Raw genomic sequence first — 18,887 nt, 5'->3', positions numbered from 1 at the left:
CACAGTTGTCTTTTGATTCAGACTATCGGTCGTTCCGCGTGCAGAAATCTCTGCCAGACATCAGAGGGAAAGGGAACAAAATATAGGGGGTAAAATAGACTTCTGGAAATTGGGCTGCATGTCTGGGAGACTACAAAGGTTGCATTATGACTTAAATACGTGCATGATCCAAAACTGATATAAAAATTCAAAAATGTCCTCTGGGAAGAGACACAAATTGCAGAAAATTGCTCTCAAAGCACAAATGTATAAACAAGCTTGCCATGAGAGTGTGCTTACCTCCAAATTATATAAAATAAGCAAGACTTTGAAGTCACTGATGTATGAAGCACGGGGAAAATAAGGACGGCCTAATGAGGATTATTATTATTTGCCTCAAAAAATGTAAAGGAGAGCACCAGACCCACAGAAAGTGCCAGAAGGCTTATCTATAGTATATTCACTCCAGGTTTACTTAGAGGTGTCGCTGCATGTTTCATTAAAGTAACATCTCATGCATATTCATCAAATTGATAGAATCGCAGGTTGTTATTTGATATCTTGTTCCATAAGCTCATGTTGGAAATACATGCTGTTTGCCTCCAGGTGCCATGAGCAGACATAAACTGTATGATATTTCATCTCTCATTTTCAATTAAAACAGAACATGAATCCATGAGGGATAAAACTGAGCATTGGAATGACTGGCTATACGCCTGTCACGTTGAATGCAGACTGTCTTGTACACTACAGGGATTTGATATGGTATTTAATGTAATTCTTCCGTTCCCATGTTCTGACTGCTTGCAGCTCTGTTCCTTTTTCTGTTTGGATGTCTCATTCCATGAACCCTCTGTTAAAAGGGAAAGCCACTCAGTTTAACAATTCATATCCCTAACCCTAAGACCAACCAGTATTTTAAGCATTAACAACTCTGAGATACAGAAAGATTTGTTCCATCTATTGTGGCTTTCACCCTTGCACTTTTTACTGTTAGATGCTTTTAATGTTGGTGATCTGGCAGTTTATTCCTATTCTGCTGTTGCACTCATTGTATTTCACTTTGGATAAGTGTGTCAGCTTAATATCTAACAATGTAAAAGCAAAATATCTTCCAAGGCTGTGAATCAAATAACTCAAAGTCACTGATCTATAATGCTATACTGATGTACAGCCTAGGGCAGCTGCATCAGTGATGAATAGGAGAATAGAAGAGTTTGTGGTTTGATAGAATTTTTATCTGAACTTTTACATCCAAATGAGCTTCACATTATCACAGTTCTGTATCAGATCTTTATCAGAAAATGTAACCTTATCACAAGAAAAATCATCCTGGTTACTGTCACAGTTTTCCAATTCATTCTCCATGGCGCTGTATATAGATCAAAGATCGGTAGGTGGAACAAAACTCTTATCTCCTGTTTCTGGCTAAGACAGGCAGTTAAGTTCAGTAATAACACAACTGAATTTGGAAATTCAGTGGTGATCCTCAGGGAAGAATGCTTGAAGATGCTACAAATAAACCAAAAATTCAGCCCTAATATTTGTAGCAATGATGATGCATGAAGATGCCGACAAAAACAAATATTTAGAGGTCATGACAGCTTTCTGGCCCACAGCAATTAGTGCCATCATCACTTCTTACCATTTGAAAGACTTTTTGTTAGCAGGAATGTTAATATTACCGCCTCCATATGCCCTATTTTCTCTGGACTCCAAAAACCACTCAACGATTTATCAACTTCTTTGTCGGTGGTTTCGCTATTTTCTTATTAAGAATAATAGATTGGATGGAATGGGAAAACTAAAACACAACAGGTGAACACGGGGTGTTTCAAGATCATTAACAATTAACAGTGGGGGTTTAAAGGGTGTGGAAATCTGAACACAGTCCTGAAGCTACACAGGTTTTATCCATATGGCCCCTGGTCTTTTAATGCCTATGCAGTGGAGGCTTTGTGCTGCGAAACGAATAGAGGCACAGTGTAGTGGAAGAGCATACATTTCTAGGCTAATAGGTTGCCGAGGGCTACAATGCGGCTGGGCTGCGGCTCCGCTCTGCAAAAACCAACTCTTATCCGAGCTCTTCACACCTGCAGCGGGGGGGAGGATAAAGAGGAGGGGGGTGGGGGGAGTCTTCATAACCGAGCTCAGCCTTCGCCGTCTCGTCTTTAGAGGCGGGCTGAGTCTCTGTGTGTCACCCGGGGAGCCCCGCGGTGCCAGCCGAGAGAGAAAGCGCCAACAAAGGCTTCATCATCTCCTGACCTTTCCGCAGACGTGCGGGCACCCCCCCTCGACCCCCCCCCCCCTGATACGACTGGGGTGTCACAGCCGCGAAGCGTCGCCTGTCTCGCTGTCCTTTCCTCCCCTCCCACTCCTGTCTCAGTTCGTCTGTCTCTCTCCCCCCAACCTCCCCGCCGCCATCACATCGTATCTCATCCTCGCTCCGATCGGTGTGGGAACTTTAACACCTGCGGAAACCACCAGCTGAGCTCCCGCGTCACCTCTGACCTCCCCCCCCACCCGCCTCCCGTCTCTCTCTCTCTCTCTCTCTACCCGCCTCCCTCCACGCTCTCGTCTCTCCGCCGAGACTGTTACCTGTCCATCCAACTGCTGGCATTAAGGAGCTGTCACTAAAAGCGCCCGTCGGTGCCGATTGACTGTCACTTTCACCCCCCCGGGCGTCAGAACCCTCCCAGCCCCCCCCCCCCCCCCGGTCTAGCTGTTGTTCCCCCGGCCTTAATGAGCCCTGCGGCATGGCGGCAGACTCCTGAGCAGACTCTTGGAGGAGCGAAGGAGGAGGAGGAGGAGGCGGCAGAGAGAGAGAGAGAGAGAGAGAGAGAGAGGGAGAGCAACAGGGGAGCAGGCAATTATCCCTAGTCTGGAGCTGTATATGGGCCATCCACCTCTGTACCAGGCACGTTACAAATGAGCCATACGCTACTTCCTCCACCGCCGGGGAAATAATCACACCTCTACCTAACATCTCTCTCCACCCTGCCTAGTAGAGGACAGCTGCCCCAAAGCATCAGGGGGGAGTGAGACACTATAAATTGATATTGATGCTATATTTTGATTGCTTTGGCAACGCAGGTTTCTTTCCTGTGATGCCAGCAAAGCATATTTGAGTTGAATTGAGTGACAGTGACAGGGAAAGAGTGGAGAGAGAGAGACAGAAGGACACTTGGTCTGATTTATCAAAAGGAGGAAAGGGGGGAAGGGGGGGTACCAACCCTGATGTATCAAAAGGAGGAGAGAGAGAGAGAGAGAGAGAGAGAGAAAGAGAAAGAGAGATACCTGTCTAGATATATATCAAAAGGGAGAGAAGGAGAGAGAGAGACAGAGAGAGAGAGAAAGAGAGAGAGGAAGAGAGATACCTGCCTTGCCCCGAGACATCAGAAGGAAAGAGGGAGTGTGAGAGAGAAATACAGAGTAAGAGAGGGGAGGAGGACACAAAGAGACCCTTACGTTGATATATTAAAGGAGAGCGAGAGAGAGAGAGAGAGAAAGAGAGAGAGAGAGACCCGCATTAATATATCAAAAGGAGAGAGTGAAGGAGAGAAAGACAGAGAGAAGAGGTGAACAGCAGAGTGGAGATGCCAGTGTCAGCCATGTTTGCAGACGGCTTTTAGAGAGGGAGGAGGGTTTCCTCTCGTTCGCCTCCGGCAGCCTCCCCGTTCTCCGCTCCACCTTCGCTCACGGCCCCCCCGCCACCGTGGGAGAGCGAGCCCCGCAAGACACACTCTCTCACTTTCGAGAAACGCACGCCGCCACACACACACACACACACACACACACACATCTATCTGCACCGTGCACCAAAGAGCCTATTGTGCAGGAGCTCTGACAGAAGTTAGAAATCTACGTGTTTCGCAGTGCTACAGCATGGGGTAAATACTGTATCTCTCTCTCTCTGTGCTAGTCTGTCTCTCTTTCTCTCTCTAGCTGTCTCCCTCTTTCTTTATCTCTCTCTCTCTCTCTCTCTCTGTCTAGCTGTATCTCTCCTTCTTTATCTCTCTCACTCTCTCTCACACACACGCACCACAATGTAAACCCATCTCCTATTTTACCCAGCTTTTTGTTTTCAGAATAAACTTTACTCACTTTTTTGAATCTTTATGACATAAATTCAGTGTATGAATCATAGTATGTAGTATCAAACTAATGTAATAAGTTATATTAGGGCCTTTATGATGGAAAAAGCACTCTGAAATGAACTCTCTCTCAATTGAGAGTTTACCCAGCTTTTTCTTTACCACTGTCTCACTGGACGCACGCACACACACACACACACAAAAACACACACACACAGCAACACAGGCCTTAGTGTGTTCTGTGGGAAGCTGAAGACTCATGCTGTTAAGTATTCAGAAACAGCATGAATACAGAGTGAGGCCACAGTGGGCCAAATAACACCGACAAGATGACCTCCAATAAGGACAAACTTTATCTGGACGTCTCTCTGAGCATCTGTCTGACTGTACGTGTGTGTGTTTTGGACGTGTGTGCATGCGCATGCGTCCACGAGAATGTGTGTGTGTGTGTGTGTGTGTGACAGGGTTATAGATGTTGCATAACTATTAGGCTAGCTCTCACACAAGGATCGTGCCCGTATCCCCACTTGTGACAGCAGCCTCTTGGACGAGCCGCTGTCGTCTGATGCTTTAGCCAAAGGTGGAGCAAAATTTGGCATTCGACAAAAGATAATGGCCCAAGTACAATATTCTGTATTTTAATCTGTTTTGATTCATTTTTCATAACACCTCCCATTTCTATTAAAGGATTATAATGCCCTGGTTTCCCCACTCCATTCCATTATTCCTGGTGGTGTGTGAACAGAGTCAGCATAGTTAGAGATATCAGAGCTTGTTTGCCTTCGATCAGAAGAAGAAGCCATTTGCTGCCGTTCATGTTTGTACAGTATGAACAACAACCTCCACAGCGCGGGAGAATCCATCACAGGAAAACACGAAGCCTTAATTTGGTTTCATCAAAGTTTCTGTTTTGTTATTTCAGTGTGAGCGAGCGGAGTGTTTTCATATCAGCGCGCACATCACGTTACGCTCTGCTTACTGTCAATCACCTGACACCCACAGGGAGAAACGGGAGTCTCCGTCAAGAAATAATCCCTCAAAAACATGTCGCCTTTCAAACTTCACTGTCACATCCGTGGCTTTTTATTTGGGGCTTCTTTGTTGGCTGGGGCAGCAGTTCATTTTAAAAACGATGAAAAACGTGTAAATGTCACAAAAGTCTAATTACATAAAGCACACTTGATTGAGGGGAAATGTAAACTAGACATACATTCAGGCTATGAGGTATTCTCCTTTAAGATAAACATCTCATGACAAGGCATGTTAATACACATATTGACTACATAACACCTAGGAAGCTGCTTATAGTTACATTTCTGCATGACCATTATCCAATGTGGTTATATCCCCTCTTTACCACAAAGTTTGGACTGCTCTAGCCTCTGAGGCTGGGCCTGCATTCAGTGTATTTCCTGGCTTCCTGCAGACTGCCTTCAACATCATAAGGGAAGTGACAGCAGCTTGAGGGAACAAAGCAATAAGTAAAATTAACATAAATTCACATGGTAATGTATTCAGCAGCGGGGAATGACTTGCCATATAAAAAAGGCCCATGTTTTTGCAAAAAAAAAAGAAGATTGTGTTTTGAAAGGAGCAAAGCGGAAGGAATTTGCAAAGGCGTGTGCAGACAGAAGTATAATGAACAAATATTAGCCGTGATATTTGGGAGTCAAAATGCTGATAAACTCTTCCCTGGAGCCCCATTGTAGCCATCCTTTTCACACACACACACACAACACACACACACACACACACACACACACACACACACACACACACACCACACACACACACACACACACACACACACACACACACACACACACACACACACACACACACACACACACACACACACACACACACACACACACAACACACACACACACACACACACACACACACACACACACACACACACACACACACACACACACACACACACACACACACACACCACACACACACACACACACACACACACACACACACACACACACACACACACACACACACACACACACACACACCACACACACACACACACACACACACACACACACACACACACACACACACACACACACACACACACACACACACACACACACACACACACACACACACACACACACACACACACACACACACACACAACACACACACACACACACACACACACACACACACACACACACACACACACACACACACACACACACACACACACACACACACACACACACACACACACACACACACACACACACACACACACACACACACACACACACACACACACACACACACACACACACACACACACACAGAATTCATTACTGATGCATTTTATACGAACACAAAGGAATTCTTCAACTAACAAATGGCCAGTAGGTTAATCCAAAATGTCTGTTTTACCAACAATGGCCTCCAATGATGATATTGGCACCTGAGGCAAGGTTGAAAAGAGCTGGTGGTAATTTGGTTTCACAAAAAGCACACACACACACACACACACGCAAGCCAAGTTTCCCTACCTACTCTATTGAAGAAAGCCTCTGAGCATAGTGACAAACGCAGCTACAGTATTATGCTGCTCTGTAATTAAATGGAGACGAGGGGTCAAAACTCCCGACAGGCTAGCTGGCATGAGATGAAAAGCAAATTGGCTATCCTCAAAGCGACTTTATGTACCAGAAAAGTACTATATAAGCCGTATTTATTACTATTATTAAAATAGAAAAATTATATATCATTTAAGCACTGCGGTATAATGGGAACTAAACGGTAATTACTTATAGCCCACTTTGCCTGGCCTTCTCTGATTCTTTGGCGGAGATAATGACTGTGCCGGGTAATTGGAGCTACAGAATCACCTAGGGTTCTAAGCAATGGCAGCGCGCACACACATAAATACACACACACACACACACACACAAGCAGACTGTATGGAGAACGGAGGCTACATTACCTTTCCAAAACTCCCCTTCCCAATGGCCCGCAATATCTGGAAATGGTCAAAGTTCACTGCAAAGAAACAGAGAGAGAGAGAGAATCTGTCAGTCAGAGTCAGAGTGAGCCAGAGTTTTATTTTACTGGCAGGCAGCGGCTGTGAGAAAACGGGAATGGTCAAGAGAAAAATATCACTACACAATGCACTGCTGCTTCCACGGCTTCTTGCACATCCACAACTCCTGTACAGGCAGGGTATTTTCCATTAGAATGGAACCCGGCTTCTCTGAACCCCTTGGGAGTGGGAATCATTTAGGACAATGAAATGTTTGGAAAATTGGAAAGCACTGGTGTGAAATTCTGGACCAGGGCATATTCAAAACATGAAACGTGCACGCTCATGCATGCTCTGTACAGAATAGCTTGAAGATAGTAGCATGCATCAACAAGGGAATTCTAAGAATTACACAAAACCAATTCCATTCTTGCATTATTTTATGTTTTCTCATTATTTCCTGTTTGGTAGTCCAGTCAGTTCTTAAGTCCATGAGGTTCTTTCTGACTTGGAAATTACCTTTATACTGGTGATGTCACTGTCAAGTCACCTCAATCAAGAAAGCTTATGTCAGCATAACCCCTTCATTTAGATGACTTGTTATGAGAGAACTAATGCCTTTGTGGACAACTGAAATTTATGAAATGGTTCTTTAAACTTTTTACATTCCCTCTTATGATAATGAAAACAATAAAAACTAAATTAAATTGACACATGGAGAATTCATAGCTTGGGAAATTCTCAAAATTAGTTTTAGATATGCCATAGAAAACTGGACAAATTCAACATAGCCACTGATTTCGGCATCAAGATCAATTATTTGTAAGTACCAACTTTGGGTGCAAGCAGGAAATGTGTGCAAAAGAAGCCTTGAGGCCCACAATCTCTAAATGAAAAGACCTTATTTGGAGTTCCACTTTATCTGTTGGGAACATCAGAGCACAGGCGCGGCCTGAGGAGTCTTATTTCAGAAACCAGACTACGCTCAGGACACTGCAATCATTCATCTTATTTCATTTCATTATATCAATATGTGTAATAGCACAGTTAGACGTTTTGGCCCGCTGCCTTCTGTTGATTGAATTGTCCTATGTCTGGTCCTCCTGGACTTTGAAATAAGTTAGGAACATTTAATGGGGGGGGGGGGGGGCAGTTTCTCCAGCCTTGTATAATCAGGAATTATTTTTGAGAGTGCACTGCCTACTGAATTCAGCCAGAGGAATCAGCCATCCTGTCGCTATGCATGTGGGTTGATGAAGGCTACAAGTAACTGACCTTCTCCTTATGGTCTGTGTATCTGATTGAGACAAGCCTGTGTGTGTGTTGTGTGTGCGTGTGCAGCCGTGCAGTGCCCTGCAGGCAGATGTGAGCACAGCAGGCATGACGCTGACTCACCGGTCTCCTCCTTAAAAGTCGATCCGCTTCTAAAGCTCACATCAGAGATTGTCTACGGGAACAGAGGAGCGATCACCAGGGAACAGAACAGAAGAGGCTGGGTTCCCTCGGGGCAGACTCCCTCTGATTATTAGCTCCACGCCCACTACCAGCCGACACGGGTACCCCGGTGCCGGCTGAGGAGGTAAAACCCCAGGCTGCACGCTGCTGCCAGACAAAAGACGCTTGGTGTGGTTTACATGTTTTGTCTGGAAGACGGACTAATCCTGTGTGGATTCTCCCTGCTCAGTGTTTTGTACATGGCTAATCCTCTCATATGGCATGGCTCTGAGTGCACCCTTCTGCCGTCACACAGGGAAGACACCGTTATACCCATCATGAACGTAGCCGGAACCTGTAAATCTATATATACATGAGGTATTAACGGGAAAAAGGAATATGTGATGCACATGCATAGACTAGAATGGTTGGTAGGTTGATTCAATAGAGCTCAAACCTCTCCAGAAGATTTGAGAATTCACCAATGAGAACACGATAAAGCTTAATTTATGCTTGGTTGCTCGACACTTGGCGAAAACGTACGCGATGGATTCTGTTTGTTTACATCTTCTGCAAACATGGCAGCGCCCGATGAAATAGCTGACATCATTGAGGAAGAAGAGATTTTGAACCTTCTTCTTTTGAAGAGACAATGTTTTCTCACTTCTTCTGCCAGCCTTTCCTCTATTCCTTCCATGTTTGTCTTGGATTGTTGATGTTTTAAAGGAAGCAAGGAAGTGGTGTGCACTGCCATGGCAACGAACTATCCAATCACACTGCGCGACAGTCCTCGACGATGTCTGCGACATTACAAAAATCTAGAGGTAAGCGTCAGCGAAAATAATGCCCTGTGACACTTTGCAGTCGAGAATGCGTCATTTCTGTCGAGAGACAACTGTCCAAGCGTAAATTAAGCTCAAGTCTCCTGCTGGTCTCTCTCAATCATAGTATCCCTCTCTGCAAGGTTCTCAATGAGCTGTTCTTGATGACACTGCTTGCTCACAACTTGAATTGACATTTGCAGTCCAGAGTTGCATATCTGGTTTTCTTTGCATCTCAAACCAATGCATGGATGTCATGGTCAAACAGTATGTGCTTCTGTCCACAGTTGCCCCAAGTTGATGTCTTTCCCTCAGACTTCCATGCCAACATCACCTTAGCCACTGTTGCTCAAGAAACATTTGAGCAGTCTTCATAACTGAAGCTCCAGTGAAACACGCCCCAACAATCAGCTCTCTCAATGTAAATTGAATGCATTCGTATAGACGGCCCAGAGTTAACATGGAAGGTTTACTAAAATCCACTTTTCCACTTTCAACTTCTAGAACTCTGGTTTAGCCCACGGATTGAACTGCAGACTTTCTCCGCAGGTTGGTGGATATTGTCCATGAAGACTTGATTAAACCATGCCCCGGGCTTTAATAAGAAGAGGAAGCCAGTCTTCACACAACACTTAGCTGGATGTCTCTATCATCTAAACCAAAGCTACTGTGTACTGTAGATCAGTGTTTCCCCTATACGTATTTTCTAACTGTGGTGGTAGGAAGCACAAAGCCATATCATGTAGGAGGGTAGAATTTTTTTTTGATTGATAGCCAATATAATGTTACAGTACGTGTTGCTGGCGGAGCAATTTTTTGATTGGTAATATAAATCTATTTCTATAGCTCTAGCCAAGTGATTCCCCCTAGTTACGCTTAACGTTTGTCATTTTCATCTTTAGTTTCCGAGTCTAGATCTAAATAGCTAAGCACTGCTTAGTGGTCAGCAGTCTACCTCTCTTGTCTTTTCTTCTCAAATGCTCAATCTGACTGAAGAGCAAAGGTCTGACTGAAGAGCCAAGAGAAGTTGAGGAGATAATGAGGATACACACTGCCTGTGGCACGCAATAGTGTTCACTGCACCACAGTTGTATCTCACCTGCCTCTTTACTTAAAGCCCCTAGGTGTAGAGTATATCATACTCAAATTAATTTTGATAGCATAGTATAATGGCTGTAGAAAAATGAGACCTTAGCAGTAATAATTGGTTAATTCTGTGTTGCTCTCTATGCATTTATGCTATTTGTTCTGGGGTGCAATTTGACGCCAAATAGGGCTGGGCGATAATTCAATATTAGCGTTTATCGTCTTTCAGTGGAATCATATCATGATGATATGAAGATATTTTGATATCATGACACACATTTCTGCTGTCTAAATTGATGATGACACCACACCTAACATCACCATTCGGTTCAATGAACATTCATTTGATTATTTAACGTGATTTTGCATACATGAACCATATCGTGATATATACTGATATAGAGAAAAATCCTTATGATTATCATGATATTGATTTCAACCATATCACCCAGCCCTAACACCAAATGTGCAGGATTGACTTGCGGCACAGATAGAACCTCAACCAAAACAGAAAGAGGACTCACTTTGAATTGCTCTACTTGTTCATATGGAAACAAATACACAGACAAGGGGGGAGTCGTCTTTGTGACAGTGATGAAAAACACCATCTCTAAAGGGACTAAGGGACTTAAGGGGTCACCAAAATCATCAAGTTTCAAATTCTACTGGTAGCAGCTTTAAAGGAAACTTTTAGAGCAAAAATACAATTTTGCAAATATTTTTAGCATGGTGGGCAATGATCTTACCATGGTGGTCCACTATGGTAGAATACATATAGGGGAAACACTGCTGTGGATCTGTCAGATGATGCAAAACTAGGCCTATATGTTGATAAAAAAATGACACGTAATGTTAATTCACTATCAAAGACTTGTCGGAGGAATATGGCTCTACATGTCAGATAGCACAATTAACCATCCATCTCAACATTTTTTACCCATCGATCGCTCTCCCTGGTATCGCAGAGCTTCCTCGAAGCATGAGTCATCGGCTACTGGGAAGCAAAATAAAAGTAGCCCCCCCCTCCCTTTGACTGCCCCGGTGAAACGGAGCCGCTCTTCAGATTCAGGGGCAAAAGAAGCTCGGGCCTTGTTCCATGCTGAGGGGATAATTAGAGCGGACACGGCACTTCCTGTCCCCGTCAGAGGCCCTCTTTTCCCCCCACGCGCCCGGCTGCCTCGCACTCAAGCTGGGGGGGAAAGAATTATGTGGGAGGCAGCGTAGGGCTTTCATGTCAGTAGACCTGCCGCTCTCATGCAGCTTTACACTTGGCTTCCATCACAACACAGACCATCTTTGACTCGGCTGACCAGCAAAGTCAAACTGCAAAGGTGGAATGAGTGCGATTCAGCTATAGCAAATGGCTTCACAGCAACACAAAAGATGTATTGTTCAATAGCAGCCTTTCCTTTCTTGCAATTCAACATCAGAGTGAAAATGTTTTCTCTCTACCTGTGGATTTTGTTGATTAACAAGTCCTGGGTGACTAACCATTCATCAGCATTTCAAAAATGTATCTGCAGTCCTTTCAGTGAGTGTCCTTGGATATTCAGTGCATTTCTTTCCCAGCTCAAAATGGTTGCTTTCTGTACAGTTGCTGCAGTCGATGTTAGGCCAAAACGACTGAGGGTCAGGGGGCATCCGTTCTTTTAACCACAATCCACAAACTGGAGAACTCTCCATAGTCCATCCAAACTGAGTGAGGACAGCCTCAATTACCTTCATCTGCTCTTCTGTTAACTTTTGTGAAAATTACCTTCAGTCCAATGAACACTGTCGCCGCACGAGCTGAAAAGGATGAGTTGATGCTTCCAGTAATTTGGGTCACTTCAGGGTTAAGTGGTGCTCAACGGAAACCAGTGGGAGAGAGGGAGGGAGGGGAGGGAGACTGAATAGAAAAGGAAAGTGTCTGCAATCGGCGAGTCTGCTCCATCAACCGCTCTCAGGTTTCAGTGGACGGTGCGCAGAAGGCTTTGGCCAAAGCCAAAACACTCTGCAGACAAACTGCGGTGTGCGGCGCGAGTGAATTTGATCTTCCGTGGCTGGAGACAGTAGTGGGATCGTGGTGACATCTTTTCATCTCTTGAGGCTGGAAGCTGCTGACGCACCAGGAGGATATGCTGAGTCGGTTCCCCTGGGGTACTCCATGGGTGATTGGCTGCTGTGGAGGAGCTGATATTGGCGTAAAGCCCATGTCAAAGGACAAGCAAAGTGTGTGTGTGGGCTTGTGTGGGTCTGTGCATGTGCATACGTGTACTTGTGTGCATGAGTGCACGTGTGTGTGGGGTCTCCAGCCTCTAATTAAGTGGGCTAAAGTCACAATGACCCCATTTACACCTGGCTTTAAAATTCATCTTGAATGATCGTATAGCAATCCGATCGCACTTACCCACATAAAAATCACAAAGACGCATTGTGGCCACAAGTTGGCCGAGTGTAAATGGAAATGTTTCTAATAGACAGGAAAGATGGTTAAAAACTAGGCCTAGATTCAGGAAGAGGAATTTGCATATCGGGAGGGAAAGAGCGAGGGGAGGATTTCTCAATCGTATTTCTATCCAGCTGCCGAAGACGCATTTTTGATAACGAATGTAAATGTAAATCGCATCCGGATACAATCTGGATGCAAGCCGCATGAAATGTCAGGTGTAAATGCTGCCCTCACAAGGACCGGCCGATCAGTCTCATATATCCGATTCTGTGCCGGTCAAATTCAAGACAACGGTAAAAACTCAGCTGTAATTAAGCAATATTACACGAGAGGGTGTGCGTTACCGTGATGCTTACTGACCGCATCACTGTCGTGCCAATAATGACGGTAAAGCACACCCTAGAGTGTAATATTGCGATTATACAACAGTTACCAACAAAATAAAAGATACAAACAAAATGTATTCATATTGTGGGGCAATTCGCTCTCAAAATAAAAAAAAGTTTGCTAGTGTTATCTCCGTTTCCCTGGAAATACATGGGGTCTGACTAATAACTGGAAAATAATCAATCACGTCAGTAGACTCCTATGTAATGGAACCTGGTTTACTACTCCAGCAAGTAGGCGGAGCCTTAGTAACGACCTGCAACAGACGATTTCTAGTCCCTGTTGAGTCAGCCAGCCAACTTGAGCTAATGCTTTCTAGAGATCGCGGGTTTTCCTAAACTGAATAAATACCACACATATAAACACAAAACTGCCTTGCTAGCTCAATCTTGTTGTAACTAAGATATCTGCTGAAAAAAATATTTTTTCCATGGACAGATTTAGCTACTATGTCCGCGAACTTCACATGTATTTTTAAGCTAGTAGCGCCGTGTCACCGACTCACCGGACAGCTGATGGATGGCAGAGCGTCTGGTAACATCAAGGCTGAACAGAGTTAGCGTAGCGTTATATTTAAATATATTGTATGATAATATGGCGGAGTAATATTTAGTGATGAGCACGGCTAGGTGTGCTGTCATGCTGATTTGATCACGTTCTAAATGTCTAGTTGACCAATCAGATCGCTTGGTCGGAACTACCTGTTGTATAATAGTCCATAATAGTAATAGTCCGTGTGTTGTTATATAGATCTGTTGCACCTGTTTTCTTTCGGGAAAGTATAAAGTGGGATATACTGCAATTCATTTTCATTTGGATTTTATTTGTTCAAAAAAGCTCTGTCCAGTAACCTGGAGCACTTTTTTATTTTGAGATTTGTTTGAGTGAGAGTGAGAGAAGGTCCTGTAACCTGGTGCAGTTTTGGAGAAAATGTAAGTTATTAATAGTCAATGTTTTATTATGAACATACAATTGAATTTTAATTTTCCATTAAAGAAAAGTTACAAAAATGTTTGTGTGTGCTGTCAATTATAGTTATTAGAAAGAAAATCGGAATCGGCCAAAATCGGAATCGGCAGGTCAGACTTTTAAAAAATCGGAAATCGGAATCGGCCAAGAAAATTGCAATCGGTGCATCTCTAGTAAATGTAAATCGCATCCGGATACAATCTGGATGCAAGCCGCATGAAATGTCAGGTGTAAATGCTGCCCTCACAAGGATGAGTCACAATGCTCGATAACGGACACGCCGTGACTTCAAAGCTGACAATTTACACCAGATAAGATAGCATCTCTTAATCAAGACGAGTCTTTTAATCATTTGTCAGCCTGCTTTGAACTCCATCTCACTACCGGCACACCGGCAGCGCGTCACCGTGACAAACTGCATGACAATATTTGAGGGCAGTGTGAGATAAGCATGTTTGAGAGACAGCTATGTAGCATCATGTCCTGGCGGGGTGTGAGAGGTGTGCTGGGATGATCAGGGAGGGGGTGGAGCTCTACCCCAATCTGTCTTGTTCTGACAAATGACAGGAGCTACTTACAGGAACAACCCAACAACCTTGGTAGTGGTACCTAGGGGGACAGTCGGCCCCGTGTTTTGAATCAATGATTCTCCACATTTCCACTGAAACCTCAATCCTAACCAACAGGGGGTTGATCCACTAAGCTTTACCACACTTACATGGAGATTTAAAGGAAAACAATTTTTTTTTCTGGCAAAAAAGCGCTTTGATCAACTTACTCAGAAAAGATTGGTGTATTTAGTGCATTACAGCGCATATATCATTGAAAGATGAAGTTAGCTTGAACTGTCCACTAAGCATAGACAGTGTGCTAAACTATTAGTATGCAACAAACTAAAATACTGGACACAGAGGTGAAGCTGCTATGAACCCTCTAGTCACACAAGTTGATCAAAAAGTCAGTTTGTTTTTGTAATTACTGCAGTCAATACAGTGAATTGTAATACACAGACCATAGTGGATGCAAGCAGAGAGAATAGGAGAAGCTAGACAAGGTGGAGGACACCTTCAAGACCATGAAAGATACATTATGCAACGAGATCATTAACCTTGCTAATTACACCCCGGGAAATACTGAGTTGTAGAGTTTTGGAGTCTAGAGACACAACCTTTCAAGGCAATTCTCTTTGCCTTGGTAACTCTCAGGAAGCACGAAAAAAACAGAACTGCAACCCAGAGAAGGGGAGTTAAAAGAGAGTGTTGGTATCTATCCTTCAGAATAGTTCGGCAGCATTAAAAGCCACAAATTGTCAGAATCATTTTTCACGGCATGGAAAATAGTAAAGAATATTGCAATAAACAGCTGGGACCTAAAGGAGGGGGAGGACAGAGCATGTTGAGACTTACAAAAAAGTGTCATAAATGTATGAAAATGACTAATTTGCTCTGTGATGCTAAGCTTCCTTAGTCATATTTTGGCATTAATTATGAATCCTAAGATGATGTAATTTTCATGAGACGTTCTTTATTAATCACCATCATAGTCTCTGCTCCCGGCACAAAGAGTGTTGGGCGAGGGGAGGGGGGGGTGGCAATTTATCAAGAGCGCAGATGCTGATGAATTGTGAGTTCAACTTGCATACAAGGACCTGCAGTTTAGATAGCAATGGCATGATTAACTGCAAACAGATGCTTGGTGCTTGGATGTTCTAAGTTTGTGTAATTTATGCAATGTCATTTGTGAAAATTTGGTCAACAACTGGACTCACTATTATTATGGTAATGCCTGGTCTGCTGAAATGAAGTAGCTGCAAGGTGATTGGGACACACAATATAAGGAAAAAAGTGTTGTATGTAGCCTAAAAGTTGTATGACCAAAATCATGAAACAAAAAAAGATGCTACAAGCCTATATGACACAAAATACAATGCACCTCCAGACGGTGGAATATGTTGATCGAAACAATTAACATGTTACAAAAATACTTTGTGAACACTGGGCTCTACACAAAGCCATTGAGAGAACTGGAGATTAGCCAAGCATTAATACATTCCTTTTGTAAATCAAAACATCTCATGCAACACCATGTGGCTTCCTACTTTACACCGGGTTCCCCAAAGAGGCTATATCTGACTGGAAGAGAGTCACATCATGATCAATACACTGAGCTGTGATACTGTTCCACTGTTATCTGAAATGGATGCATTGACCTGGAGTAGGATGCTTCCAAGGACTGCGAAGGAGCCAAAGCGCTATCCTAACAGGGGGCAACTCAATACCTTTAATGTCAGTAGAGCTGGAGCACATTGATCCACGCAATACAACTTAATATGAGGCAGCCATGGTGCACCGTGTTCATTCCATTCAAGTCTGATGGATGCTCAGTGCTGGTATAGAGCAGGGTCGTTTGGGGATGCCAGAGCTAATGTTGAGGCTTCTGGGCTTGTTGCAGGCCTAATTCAACAAAACATGTGTGACATTCCCATTTAATAACCTCAGCAGCGTATCCACTCGCACCTACAGAACCCCTTTCCTCTAATGTCACGTCTAAGCCAGGTTTCATAATTTAATAGCAACTTTAATAGTTACATCAGAACCTGTGGATTGGTACCACCTATATTTTGATTGCCTATACAAACATGTAAGTGAATTTTATATAGTAAAACAGTAAACTAGGCAGATTTAAGCAAGTTTTAGGCAGTTATTTCACTGTTATTTATCTCTACGCTATCTACTCTAAAATTCTGTACTGCATATAGGCTTCTACTTTGATACTGTGGAGGATAGATACACAAGAATGCTTCATGAGTAATTAATTTCACCTCCTAGGCACCTACACTGATGCCCAACACAACTGGATCATTGTTATTTATTGAAATTGCTATGAAAATGTGCAAATATCAAACCAAAGAACAGCTCAACCCTATTACAAAGTAACGTAGCTCGATATAAAACACTGAAATTGAATTCTAAAACTCTGTAGGCTACATGTAGAATACAACCCATCCATCAAATCACACTCTGGGTGAGTGTACCCTGTGTGGACGAGCGTGTTGGATGGAGATCAAAAAACCTCCCAGCATCGATCCCTTCCTGCTCTCTGTTTTGAGAATATGCCTCTGCATCCAATCCAATCCAATACTATGTTCTAGGCTGTTGCGCTGTGTTATCGCCCATCGTACAAGCCATTTTTTTAGATTTGCTGACAGGTTTCCATTTCCATACACCATGCAGTATGCTTGGCAGCTTTATAGCTGCAGCAGCAGGCGCCACTGGATCTGATGAGGGCTGAGCGCCTTGCTCGAATTCGCACGGCGGTAGTTTAGCATCTTTACAGGTGACATCGGCAGTGGGAACAGTCTGAGTGCATGTGACACACACTGTGCATGTGACACACACTGTGCATGTGACACTCTACACAGTGAAACTAGGATCATAGCAAGAACTGGCCTAAAAAAAAACCAAAAACACTTCGCTTTACAGCAAGCTGTTTCTCCCACGTGATTACTGAATATTTCATCGCAGTAGTAAGTCATATTTCATGGGCTGTAGTAGTAGAGCTACTACTGGGACACACTGGGGTCTTTGATGATGAGCACCCAATCAAATGCATTGAGAGCCGGATGCAGGAAGTCTAACTGTACAGCATCTACTCAATGTGAATCCGTTTTGCTCATGGCACGCTTCATTTTTCATGAGAGCTTGGGGTCTAAGCGCTGGTTGTGGGCCTGACCTTGTGCGGATGTTCTTTGATCTTTATTGACGAGACTCTCATTACAACATGGGAGGAAAAAGCTCACATGTTCTTTTGATCAGCACAGGAGAAGCTGCTCTGCACGTGCCCTGGTTGGCGATAAAGAGATGATATGGTGGCTTGGTCCGTCTTACTTAAATCACTATCATCATTGAGCAGCCATCATCATCATTTTCTCCTCGTACACTAGAGCGCTAATACAGTTTAATTGCGGGTTCTCTAAACAGAGCCTCTCATGAATACTCATGAGCACCACAGAGCTCATTGTCTTTACAGGCGTGACAATTTCAGCAATGGATCTCCACTGGTAATTGGACAACAAGGATGTGGAAGCACAGAGGATGTGCCAGTGCAACACTGTATTCAATTCCAGTCGTCAGTCGGCGATCCCTACGGGCGGACTGTCATATGGTCGCACCTTGTTTGAGGCTCCTTGTGTGTGCAATAATTACCCTGAGTGCTTTTTTGATCTTCACCCGTTGCATGGCTTTCATGGTGACACAAAAGAGTTGTACTGCTGGAGAATGAAAGCAGCCACTGAAGTCTGATCTGTTTTTTTTTCTTGTGAGTGTGTGAGTGTGTGCGCACGTAAGAGTGGCACACTCAACACCCACCGATGTGATGAACTTCTATCCAGAAACAACCAGTGAGGCATGTGATTCATGTTTTTTCTCCTCCATACCTTGTTACTAAAGTTGCTGATCACATTAGAATGAACTTGAACTGCTGGTGTCTTAAAGGAGATCAATAGAGGGCATAGATCAGGGACATGTGCATCAACCATCCAAGTTTTATTGGGTGGCTCAGTGCCAACCAATGGAAATCATCGATTTCCCCCCTGTGCGGTCATGCCCGTTTATTTTCGCATCCACGTCCTAGATGATTATGTTCCCCAGACTTGGCTGGACGGGGAAACGGGCCTGTAA

General features: G+C 43.8%; 1 protein-coding gene across 1 annotated transcript in view; it reads right to left on the bottom strand.

The window, feature by feature from the left end:
• Positions 1-18,887, bottom strand: part of LOC139648485 (serine/threonine-protein kinase 32C) — a gene marked incomplete at its 3' end in the record, with an annotated part of 43,049 nt that overhangs the window by 16,096 nt on the left and 8,066 nt on the right. Inside the window, exon 2 of the mRNA XM_071524623.1 lies at positions 7,045-7,100. Coding sequence (XP_071380724.1) covers positions 7,045-7,100 — 56 coding nt within the window. The remainder of the gene's footprint in view (positions 1-7,044; positions 7,101-18,887) is intronic.

The sequence above is a fragment of the Centroberyx affinis genome, unplaced genomic scaffold, assembly GCF_046629955.1.
Source record: "Centroberyx affinis isolate AG114_WGS23_722 - 3 ecotype Tasmania unplaced genomic scaffold, CSIRO-AGI_Caff_v1 ptg001209l_1, whole genome shotgun sequence".
NCBI lineage: Eukaryota > Metazoa > Chordata > Actinopteri > Beryciformes > Berycidae > Centroberyx > Centroberyx affinis.
This window is presented reverse-complemented; position numbering and strand designations above follow the sequence as displayed.